This window comes from Oncorhynchus keta, chromosome 7 (assembly GCF_023373465.1).
Source record: "Oncorhynchus keta strain PuntledgeMale-10-30-2019 chromosome 7, Oket_V2, whole genome shotgun sequence".
In the NCBI taxonomy this organism is placed as follows: Eukaryota; Metazoa; Chordata; class Actinopteri; order Salmoniformes; family Salmonidae; genus Oncorhynchus; species Oncorhynchus keta.
In genome coordinates, this window is record NC_068427.1 from 46523940 (window position 1) to 46535840 (window position 11901).

At 42.5% G+C, this 11901-nt stretch overlaps 1 protein-coding gene across 1 annotated transcript; it reads right to left on the minus strand.

The window, feature by feature from the left end:
• Nucleotides 1–225: 225 nt before the first annotated feature.
• Nucleotides 226–4162, minus strand: LOC118386412 (heterogeneous nuclear ribonucleoprotein A3-like). The gene is made up of 11 exons (XM_035774149.2): nt 4042–4162; nt 3081–3203; nt 2813–2959; nt 2508–2718; nt 2331–2420; nt 2171–2224; nt 2019–2075; nt 1456–1584; nt 1223–1351; nt 1067–1137; nt 226–950 (listed from the first exon to the last, which is right to left on the minus strand). The coding sequence occupies exons 1-10, from the start codon at nt 4045–4047 to the stop codon at nt 1082–1084; spliced, it is 1002 nt and encodes a 333-aa protein (XP_035630042.1). The 5' UTR covers nt 4048–4162; the 3' UTR covers nt 226–950; nt 1067–1081.
• Nucleotides 4163–11901: the final 7739 nt, after the last annotated feature.

Here is an 11901-nt window from a genome sequence, read left to right on the forward strand (position 1 = left end):
TAGTGCAATGCTGGCTAGGTGATGCGTGCACTTCGCCCTAGGACTAGCTAAGACTCCCTTTCCCATCCAGCCAGATTTATTTTTTGTTTTACATTTCAAGGAAGTTCAGAGAAAACAAAACTTTTGAGGGTATTGATTTGCAACACCCGATTAGTGATGACGGACATGAAAATAATCCAATCCCTTCAATCTTTCTCTGAGCCAATGATGCACTATACTTCATAAGACTTTACTACACAACTTTATTTAACTTTTTTTTTTCCACTTGTCAATTTTTTTTTTTTTAACAATCTAGAATTGAGTTTACTGCATACAAGTAGTGTAAAACATTTCCTCAAATTGTCGTCTGCACTAATTATAACCACTTTTGTTACACTAATGAAATTACTGAAATACATACTGTTCTTGAAATACAAATAATAATACACTTGATACGGAAACTTGCAATCATATTAACTTCAAAGAGAGGGAAGAAAAAAAAGGACAGCTCAAGCCAATTTGAGGGCCTGATGCGTCTACGCCCCTTTGACAGAACCAAGTTCTTCAAAAGATGACAAGACCAGAGAAAATCTATCAATCTACAGCAAAAATAACGTAGGAATATTCAAAACGGACTGGAGTTCGGAGTAAAAAAAATTATATATATAAAAAAAAAAGAAAAACACTCTGATTCCACAGGCACAATACATACACTTCTGATGCACAAAAGGAAAAAATATAAAGTGGGGGAACATCTACCACAAATAAAGAAAGGTACTAGCTACACTCTTGCACTTTGTAGTTTGTGTAGCCTTTTTATTTTATTTTTAGGATTAGTCTCCCGTTATAGCTGCAGTAACTTTCTGACTTCTGTTCCTTTAAATGCTTTCAGACGACTGCCTAAAAGTACAGTAACCTGCAGCTTTCCTGGCAAATCCTTGCTCATCTCCTCTCCTGCTAAGAACTGTAGCCTGTTGAATGGATACAGGATAAAAACAGAAATCGTTATTCTAGTGTTGCGTGGGCTCACGCTGTACTATAACAGTCAGGTATGCAGAGTATTTAAAATAACAAATATGGAACATACCCTAGTGTCATAGTATCAATAGCGCTGTGAGCCGTAGCCACCCCCACTTCCATTGCCTGAGCCATAGCCACCTGGAATTAACAACGATTGGCAGATGAATGTTGTGTCATCAGACAGCACAACATTCACATCCAGCTCAGGGGAGATAATACTCACCTCCATAGGGGCTAGTAGAGTTTCTGCCACCAAAGTTGTTTCCCTTCATGGGGCCATAGCTGGATTGCTGTCCTCTGTAGTTACCAAAGTCATTGTAATTTCCACCACCTCCTCCACCACCAAAGTTTCCTAGCAGTCAGAGATTTGTTTTTAGAAGGTCAGACATCAAATGCAACTCAAAGAATCAATCACGAGCCAAGACAATATATCCGGGCTAAAATAGGCATTTGTACCTCCCAAGTTGCCTCCGTCATTGTAGTTATCATATCCTCCTCCCTGGTTTCCATACCCAGGACCTCCTCCCCCATAACCCCCCCCACCACGTCCACCTCCGTAGCTAGGACCTCCACTATAGTTCCCACCTGCACAGAACAGGTTACATAACAGTGTGTCTCAGATCAGAACAGGTTACAAACAGACCACTCAGATCAAGTTACAAACTGACCACTCAGATCAAGTTACAAACAGACCACTCAGATCAAGTTACAAACAGACCACTCAGATCAAGTTACAAACAGACCACTCAGATCAAGTTACAAACAGACCACTCAGATCAAGTTACAAACAGACCACTCAGATCAAGTTACAAACAGACCACTCAGATCAAGTTACAAACAGACCACTCAGATCAAGTTACAAACTGACCAGTGAGCTCTGAACAGGTTACAAATTGACCAGTGAGATCAGAACAGTGACCAAAAGCAGCGCACTCAGATTAGAACAAGCTCTCTTCAAGTAATGCATCTTTAAATCCTCCCTCATCTGATTATCCACTAAATGGTAGAGAAATGTTTACCATCTCCCCCATATCCATCCCCTCCTCCATAACCTCCTCTTCCTCCACCGTAGCCTCCTGTAACACAAGATAATTATGTTTACATGTATTGTGTGATTACTGTTCTTATGTTCCAAATTTATCCCCATATCAAAATGTAAAAAAGTGCTTACCTCGTCCAAAGTTGCCTCCTCTACCCATGAAGTTCCCAGAGCCACCACCCCCACCTAAAAACAAAATGCCAATATTGACAATGAAGCGCATTCTATATGTGTTTCTCTAAAACAGTCACGCAATTTTACATTCAGTATAAAGACAGGTTATTATTCTTACTCCTCTGATTGGACGCTTCCATCATTTCCTGTTTTGAAAGTGCTTTCCTGACTTCGCAGTTGTGTGTGTTTATTTTGTGGTATTTTTGAGCTGAAAGGAAAACAAATGGGGAATACTTAGCAAACGGAATGTTTACTGATGTTTAAAAGGACAAAGCTGCAATAACCACATACATACCAACAATTTTATCCACAGTGTCATTGTCATCAAATGAAACAAAGCAGAATCCCCTCTTCTTCCCAGTTGCACGTTCCTCCATAATGTCAATGGTCTCGATCCTCCCGTAGGTCTCAAAGTACTCTCTGATATGGTCCTCCTCGGTGTCCTCCTTGATACCCCCAACAAAGATCTTCTTCACCCTCAGGTGGGCACCTGGTCTGTTGGAGTCCTGAGACAGACAAGAAGCGCTGGGCAGTGAGCACACACCAGTCAACACCTGCACAACAGCAAATGCACCTGAATGTAAAGCAGAGTTCGCTTACCTCTCTCGACACAGCCCTTTTAGGTTCAACAACACGTCCGTCCACCTTATGAGGGCGAGCTGCCATGCAGGCATCCACCTCCTCCACACAGGAGTATGTTACAAAGCCGAACCCTCTCGAGCGCTTGTTGTTTGGGTCCCTCATCACCTACATGAAACCAACGTATTAACTTACATTGCTTGGAACAATTTGGTGGGTCTCCAAGAAATACATTGTAAATGCTGGACACTTTTTTATTAAATCAAATGCGAGTGAAATGCATACGTACCACACTATCTGTGAGGTTTCCCCATTGTTCAAAATGGATCCTTAAACTTTCCTCAGTGGTTTCAAAACTGAGGCCCCCAATGAACAGCTTCCTGAGCTGTTCAGGCTCCCTAGCTTCATGACCCTGTTGAATTATTCAAAACAGGAAAGTATGTCACACATAACAATGCAACTCTACAGACAACCGCCTACTATCTTTTAACAAAACAATTGTACAGTACAAGAGTTCAATATATAAGTGTAAATGTTCTAAATTTCACACCATCCCAAGGCAGACCTACTGCATTAGAATGAATTGTGCCAACCAGGCTGTTTAAATGGTTACAGGCATTGAGAAATAAAATTATATAATGTTATGGGTTTCGTACAGTAATCAGCTCTGCCCAGTGTCCAACAGCAAGACAGACTTAGCTGATAAACCCCCCACACAGAAAACATTTTAGGAGATAGTGTAATTATCTCATTAGCCACGACTCTATAACATTCTTGGGGAAACAAAAATTCGCCATTTTGAAAATATTATTTAATATATTTTATAATGCAAATACCAATATTTGGTGTGTAAATTCATTTTTCAAGTTCACTGCATGTCGTCCTACTATGTATAGGCGTAGCCTGTCCTACATGTTAAGGCCTATAACGTTATTATACCAGTAGCTATGTATCCCACCAATACATTTAAGCACTCGTCTACAAACCAAAATGTATGCAACATTGAAACCGTAGCACTACATGACAGGCATGATGCAATTTGATGGCCAAACGTTCAGAGACGCAACTGTGCTAGTTAGTTAGCCAACGTTGCTTCCTCAAAAATGCGGTTAGAATGCGCACATTTTTTTTTGCTGTAACATGATTAAAAAAAAAAATCGGTTTGCTTCTAAATACACTTTACACTCTGTTACGTCCAACTCAAATATACAGAAAAGGATAAACATGCAATACGTGTACAACATCATCACCTCCATTTCGCAGCGTATATTCTCCTTGGTTCTGAGAAGAAAGGAAGCTACTGTACCACGTGATTAGAAGTCTGCACTTGTGCAGCCGTTATAACTGATCCAGGGTCAGTTCTTGTCGTTTACCAGAATAAACCGGATAGGCAAGCTGATTTAAAGTCAGTTCAGTATGTTTAGAAACTGTGGTCAGTTGTTTATAGAGAGCAATAGTAATGGGGTCTTGTTGTAGGAACTAACTGCGCCTTTCTTAACGCCGAACATAACATCTGTGGTAAACACAGGTTTAGGAGGTTTATACGTTTTATTCTATGATATAATCTTCATCAACTAATGTCACTTTTGGTGAATTAAAATAATAATAAAATAAGCACATATAGGCATCATAATCCATGAAGGTAATGTTAACCATGTATCACAAACACCATTCTTTTCCCCATAGGAATGGCTGAAGGAACCAGAGGTAACTCCGAAGATAGAACAATTAGACAGATATTTCACCAGATGTATAAATATGAAGCATCTGTTTAGCTTTTCCAAATATGATAGTGAGAGGAAACTCACTGGCCGGCAGTGGGAGAATATTTTATATATTTTTATTTAGCCTTTATTTACAAATTCTTAGTTACAATGACGGCCTAGCCTGGGCCAAACCCAATTGTGCACCACCCTATGGGACTCCCAATCACAGCCAGTTGTGATACAGCCTCTCTTAGCACTGAGATGCAATGCCTTAGACCGCTGCGCCACTCTGGAGTTCCAAAATGGAACAAGATTGATTTTGGCCGACATTCTGCATATTTTTCATCGTATTTTTGATACTATACTATGTTATGAACAGAGTGTACTAAAGAGAATTGAGTTATTGCACATGCGCACTTCACAAACGAAAATATGCAGATGAAGGCTACAACGCGCCAATCGGATCTCACTCGCTCGTGCTTGACTCTGCCCACCTCCTTGCTTGTTCTGGCCACTATGACCCATTTGTTCCAGTTGGAAACGACAGGTTGTGGTCTATCTGGATTTAGTTATACAAATCTTTGATAACTCGTTCCGTTTTTTTAGGACTACAAGCTGGCGATACCCCAGGGTCGTCACTAGTTACCACAGCCACAAAGTCATAAACCCCGCCTATTTCTAAATGTATCTTCGTAAAAATCTGATTTGAAATCTAACCTCAACCCGAACCTTAACTACACTGCTAACCTTATGCCGAACCTTAAATAAGGGTTTTAAAAAAACAAACGTTTGCTTTCATGAATTTTTACGTTATAGCTCATTTTTCACTTTGTTGCTGTGGTAACTCTTAAATTAAGATTTTTAAAAATCAAACGTTTGTTTTCATTAATTTTTACGTTATAGCCAATTTTTCACTTTGTGGCTGTGGTAACTCTTAAATTAAGATTTTTAAAAATCAAACGTTTGTTTTCATTAATTTTTACGTTATAGCCAATTTTTCACTTTGTGGCTGTGGTAACTATACCCCAGAGCCATATAGACTTCGGCCGGGGGCCCAATTGAAACATGGGGTTGGGTTGGGTTGGGTTCAGCTTCTGGCTTCAAAATGCACCTACGCCCTTTAAATTACACCAGTCAATACTTCAAGCCAAAACCCAGCACATCCACCGAACGGAGAAACGTACCTCAAAGTCTGTCCAAGAACATACTAAATCATTTAGGGGAAACGTGTGGTTCAGTACACGCCGTTCCGCAACACAGAAAACGTTCAAGTGAACTGAACTTTTAAAACGGCTGCCATGTTATTGGTGACATGTTGATACAACATGGAAAACAGAGCAGCGAATTTAACTGACGTTTTTATTGATTAGCATTCGGGATATATCTGTATCTAAGTCGGTACTGTGTTGTGTCGTCAACAAATAGCATATCTTTTTTCACTGGACATATTCATAGGTTTTGAAAATGATCCGAAATAAACAACACAACGCGGAATTATCACTTAGCAACAGCTGCGAGAAACTCTCGCTCTGTGAACGTTCAGACAGAAACAGCGTTAGCCCAACTCTCTATAGCCTAAATACGACTCTTGTAAATCAAATAAAATGTTATTGGTCACATACACATGGTTAGCAGATGTTAATGAGAGTGGAGCGAAGTGCTTGTGCTTCTAGTAATGACTATGCAGTAAACTCTAACAAGTAATCTAACAAATTCACAACAACTACCTTATACACACAAACACGCACAAATGTAAAGGGATGAATAAGAATATGTACATATTAATATATGGATGAGCGATGGCCGTGTGGCATAGGCAAGATGCAGTAGATGGTGTAGAACACAGTATAAATATATGAGATGATTAGGATGTAGGATATGTAAACATTATTAAAGCGCCATTATTTAAAGTGACTACTGATACCTTTACTAAGCTCGTTTATTTAAGTGGCCAGAGATTTGAGTCTGTATGTTGGCAGCAGTCTCTGTATGTTAGAGGTGGCTGTTTAACAGTCCGATGACCTTGAGATGGATTTTCCTGACACCACTCTCCGAGGGCCCCCACCTCCTTACTGTAGGCTGTCTCGTCGTTGTTGGTAACCAGGCCTACCACTGTAGTATCGTCTACAAAATTGATGATTGAGTTGGAAGCGTGAATGGCCACGCAGTCATGGGTGAACAGGGAGTACAGGAGAGGGCTGAGAATGCAGTCCAGGACCCAGTTGCACAGTGCGGGGTCGAGACCCTGGCTTAATGATGAGTTTGGAGGGTATGGGTACTATGGTGTTAAATGCTAAGCTGTAGTCAATGAACAGCAGTCTTACATAGGTATTCCTCTTGTCCAGATGGGATAGGGCAATGTGATGGCAATTGCATCATCAGTGGACCTATTGGGGCGGTAAGCATATTGGAGTGGGTCTAGGGTATCAGGTAGGGTGGAGGTGATATGGTCTTTGACTAGTCTCTCAAAGCACTTCATGATGACAGAGGTGAGTGCAATGGGGCGATAGTCATTTAGTTCAGTTACCTTAGCTTTCTTGGGAACAGGGACAATGGTAGCCATCTTGAAGCATGTGGGGACAACAGACTGGGATAGGGATTGGTTGAATATGTCCATATACAGCTTTTCTTGTTTGATTGCCTTGCAGAGGGAATAGTTGCACTGTTTGTATTCGGTCGTGGTTCTGTTCGGCTTGCCATGATTAAAAGCGATGGTTCGCGCTTTCAGTTTTGCGCGAATGCTGCCATCAATCCATGGTTTCTGATTAGGGTAGGTTTTATTTGTCACAGTGGGTACGAAATCTCCGATGCACTTGCAAATAAACTCGCTCACCGAGTCAGCGTATACATCAATGTTATTGTCTGAGGCTATCTTGAAACATGGAATCCGATTGGTCTTCAAGCATTGAGATGTTTATGACTTCAAGCCTATCAACTCCCGAGATTAGGCTGGTGTAACCGATGTGAAATGGCTAGCTAGTTAGCGGGGTGCGCGCTAATAGCGGTTCAATCGGTGATGGCACTCGCTCTGGGATCTTGATGTAGTTCTTCCCCTTTGCTCTGCAAGGGCCCTGGCATTTGTGGAGCAATGGATAACGATGCTTCGAGGGTGGCTGTTTTTGATGTATTCCTGGTTCATTTAAGTCATTTCATTACATTTAAGTCATTTAGCAGACGCTCTTATCCAAATTGGTGCATTCACCTTATGACATCCAGTGGAACAGCCACTTTACAATAGTGCATCTAAATCTTTTAAGGGGGGTGAGAAGGATTACTTTATCCTATCCTAGGTATTCCTTAAAGAGGTGGGGTTTCAGGTGTCTCCGGAAGGTGGTGATTGACTCCGCTGTCCTGGCGTCGTGAGGGAGTTTGTTCCACCATTGGGGGGCCAGAGCAGCGAACAGTTTTGACTGGGCTGAGCGGGAACTGTACTTCCTCAGTGGTAGGGTTCGAGCCCAGGTAGCGGCGAGGAGAGGGACGGAAGCTATACTGTTGGCAATACTAAAGTGCCTATAAGAACATCCAATAGTCAAAGGTTGTAACTGCTGTTGGTGGCAGAAGGTGAGTACCAAGGTGCAGCGTGGTACGTGTTCATCTTTTTTATTTGAACTGAGCACTGAATAACAAAACAACAAAGAGAATGACCGAAACCGAAACCGAAACAGTTCAGTCTGGTGCAAACACAAAAACAGAAAACAACTACCACCAAAACCCAGTGGGAAAAAGCTACCTAAGTATGGTTCTCAATCAGAGACAACGATAGACAGCTGATTGAGAACCACACCTGGCCAAACAACAAATAAATACAAAACGTACAAAATTAACATAGAATGCCCACCCTAGTCACACCCTGGCCTAACCAAAATAGAGAATAAAAGCCTCTCTATGGCCAGGGCGTGACAAAGGTATATGAAATACAAATGGTATAGAGAGAAATAGTCCTATAATTCCTATAATAACTACAACCTAAAACTTCTTACCTGGGAATATTCGAGACTCATGTTAAAAGGAATCACCAGCTTTCATATGTTCTTATGTTCTGAGCAATTAACTTAAACGTTAGCTTTTTTACATAGCACATATTGCACTTTTACTTTCTTCCCCAACACCTTGTTTTTGCATTATTTAAAACAAATTGAACATGTTTCATTATTTATTTGAGGCTAAATTGATTTTATTGATGTATTATATTAAGTTAAAATAAAATTGTTCATTCAGTATTGTTGTAATTGTCCTTATTACAAATAAATAAATAAAAATCGTCCGATTAATCGATATCAGCTTATTTTGGTCCTCCAATAATTGGTATCGGCGGTCGACCTCCAGTCGTCATACCTGGAGGAGAACCCAGTCGGCCCTCCTCAAGACCACCTCCAAGTATCGACTACAAGCGGATCGCCACCGGACCCCGGCTCCCCGGTATCGTCTCGGGCAGAAGCTATGGCTATCCACCCGGGATCTGCCCCTCCGAGTGGAATCCCGCAAACTCTCCCCCTTGTTTATTGGCCCGTTTCCCATCTCCAAAATGATTATCCCCTCTGCTGTTCGTTTTCTGTTGCCCCGTACCCTTCGTATACATCCCTCCATTCTGGTCCCTTTATGCCCTCACTGCATTATTGACCCCTGCCTGCCTTGACCTGTCGTTTGCCTGCCCCTGTTGTTAGGAATAAACTTTTGTTTCTTCAACTCTGTCTGCATCTGGGTCATACCTCAAATGTGATAGTAGCAGTATGTGTTGAGTATTTTTTGTTGTTTCAGTACTGTTATATATATAATAGGTACAATTATTGGACATGTGTTGAGTAAAAGACCATTACAACCATTTCAATTCATTACATTGTTCTATTGCTAACATTTAACACACAGTTGTTCAAATGAAAAAAGGACTCTACAGCCATCAAAATAAGTCAATAACCATGAATAAAGTACGTCCTGTGTTTCACTCTGACTGTCGATTACACACCACCTTGTTCCAGCACATTTATTTATTAATTAAACTGATAATGAGATTGAGGCGTGGTAACGTTATTTCTGCTTCAGAGCTCTGCTTTAATGAACAGTGGTAGTTGTGCGGTACCAGGAGTTCTCGCCTCTGGGCGTAGGAGTTGTCAAATACTCTGCATGCTACAATGGATCATTTATCTACACCACTGATCTCAATGATTCATGTGTTTATATTCTGAATGGCACCAAAATGTGCAACAGCTTTTGTCTCCATGTTGATTTTGAACAATCTGTGACATTGTCAAGTGTCACGCCCTGACCTTAGAGAGCCGTTTTATTTCTCTATTTGGTTAGGTAAGGGTGTGATGTGGGGTGGGCATTCTATGTTCTATTTTCTATGTTTTGTATTTCTTTGTGACAGAACTACCCACCACAAAAGGACCAAGCAGCGTGGTAAAAAGTAGGACTGGACATGGGATGACATCCTGGACAGCAAAGGATCCTGGACGTGGGAGGAGATCCTGTCTGGAAAGGATCGCCTGCCGTGGGAGCAGGTAGAAGCAGCGAGGAAGGTGGAGGGAGCTAGAAAGAGGGCCCAAGATTACACAGGGTCACGGCTGGCACTAAAGACCGGGAGGCCACTCCAAACGTTTTTTGGGGGGGGAACACGGGGAGTGTGACAGGTTCAGGATTCAGACCTGAGCCAACTCCCCGTGCTTACCGTGGCGAGCGTCATACCGGTCAGGCACCATGTTATGAGGTGGAGCGCACGGTGTCTCCAGTGCACGTTCACAGCCCAGTGCCCTACATCCCAGCTCCCCGCATCTGCCGGGCTAGGGTGAGCATCCAGCCAGGATGGATGGTGCCAGCTCAGCGTGCCTGGTCTCCAGTGCGTCTCTTCCGCCCAGGATATCCTGCGCAGGCTCTGCGCACTGTGTCTCTGGTACATCTGCACAGTTCAGTGCGTCCTGTGCCAGCGCCCCGCATTTGCAGGGCGAAGATAACCACCTAGCCAGGACGGGTTGTGCAGGCTCTAAGCTCGAGACCTCCAGTGCGCCTCCACGGCCCAGTGTATCCGGTGCCTCAGTCAAGGACAAAGCCTCCTGTATATCTCCCCAGCCTGGTGAGTCCTGTGCCTGCTACCAGAGCCAGGCCTCCTGTGTGTCTCTCCACTCCAGTGATGATCCATGGCAAGAAGCCTCCAGTGATGATCCATGGCAAAAAGCCTCCAGTGATGATGCATGGCACGAAGCCTCCAGTGAGGAGTCATGGCACGAAGCCTCCAGCGACGGTCTCCAGTCCGGGACCTGCAACGAGGGTGCCCAGTCCGGGGTCGGCAGCGAGGGTCACCACACCAGAGCCACCACCGCAGGTAGATGCCCACCCTGACCCGCGTCCGGAGTCCGCACCTTTGGGGGTACTGCCACGCCCTGACCTTCGAGAGATGTTTTATTTCTCTATTTGGATAGGTCAGAGTGTGATGTGGAGTGGGCATTCTATGTTCTATTTTCTATGTTTTGTATTTCTTTGTGCCAGTAGGGAAAAATCAACAAGGGGATATGCATTATATCGAAAATAATGAATGACGTGGAAGGTGTGTTCCACGCTAATGGATTAATATGCATTATTTTCCAAAGAACGCATAGAGTCCTGAGTTGATTCTAACTCTTTTATACCATGGCTATAATTTAACACATTTGGCTATAATTTAACACCTCTAGAAATGTGTTAATTTACTGGTAGAACTGTGTTCAGCATCCACTGAAGTAGCTAGCAAATTTACTAGCTAGTGCTAGTTTAGCTAACCAAATCATCGGTCCTAGCTTGCTATTATGAAAATGAAATTCAGTTATATGAATACTGTTTTCAATTAGACTTTTGCTTTCAAAAGCTGCTCAAACATGAAAAAATGTTTGGCTCGAACCACCCTGTTAATAAAGATAAATAATGCACGCTCTAGAATGCCCTTCACGCCAATCAGAAAGGAGCATTCAACAATGCCATGGTATAAAGTATTTTATTCGTCCATAGCACCGGCATAAGAGGGAAAACATTAATGCTGATAAAATGTTTTGCAGGGTGAACAGACAAGGCTAGCCCAGCAGCCATAAACCATGTCTTAATGTCCCAGTCCAAGGCCATCCTAACCACTATTATTTGAGGGGAGCTTCAGATTTGCTATTTTACCAGGTAAGTTGACTGAGAACACATTCTCATTTACAGCAACAACCTGGGGAATAATTGTAAACTGGGGATGATTAGGTGACCATGATGGTACGAAGGACAGCTTGGGAATTTAGCCAGGAGAGGGGAGAGGAGGGGGATGAATGAGCCAATTGTAAACTGGGGATGATTAGGTGACCATGATGGTACGAAGGACAGCTTGGGAATTTAGCCAGGACACCAGAGTTAACAACCCTACTCTTACAATAAGTGCCATGGGATCTTTAATGACCTCAG

Bases quoted from the DNA above. Each gene is read 5' to 3' on its own strand.
- LOC118386412 (XM_035774149.2), bottom strand. The intron at 2,960-3,080 runs GTACGTATGCAT...GGTTTCATGTAG, and splicing joins GAAACCTCACAGATAGTGTG to GTGATGAGGGACCCAAACAA. The intron at 2,225-2,330 runs GTAAGAATAATA...TTTTGTTTTTAG, and splicing joins GGAAGCGTCCAATCAGAGGA to GTGGGGGTGGTGGCTCTGGG.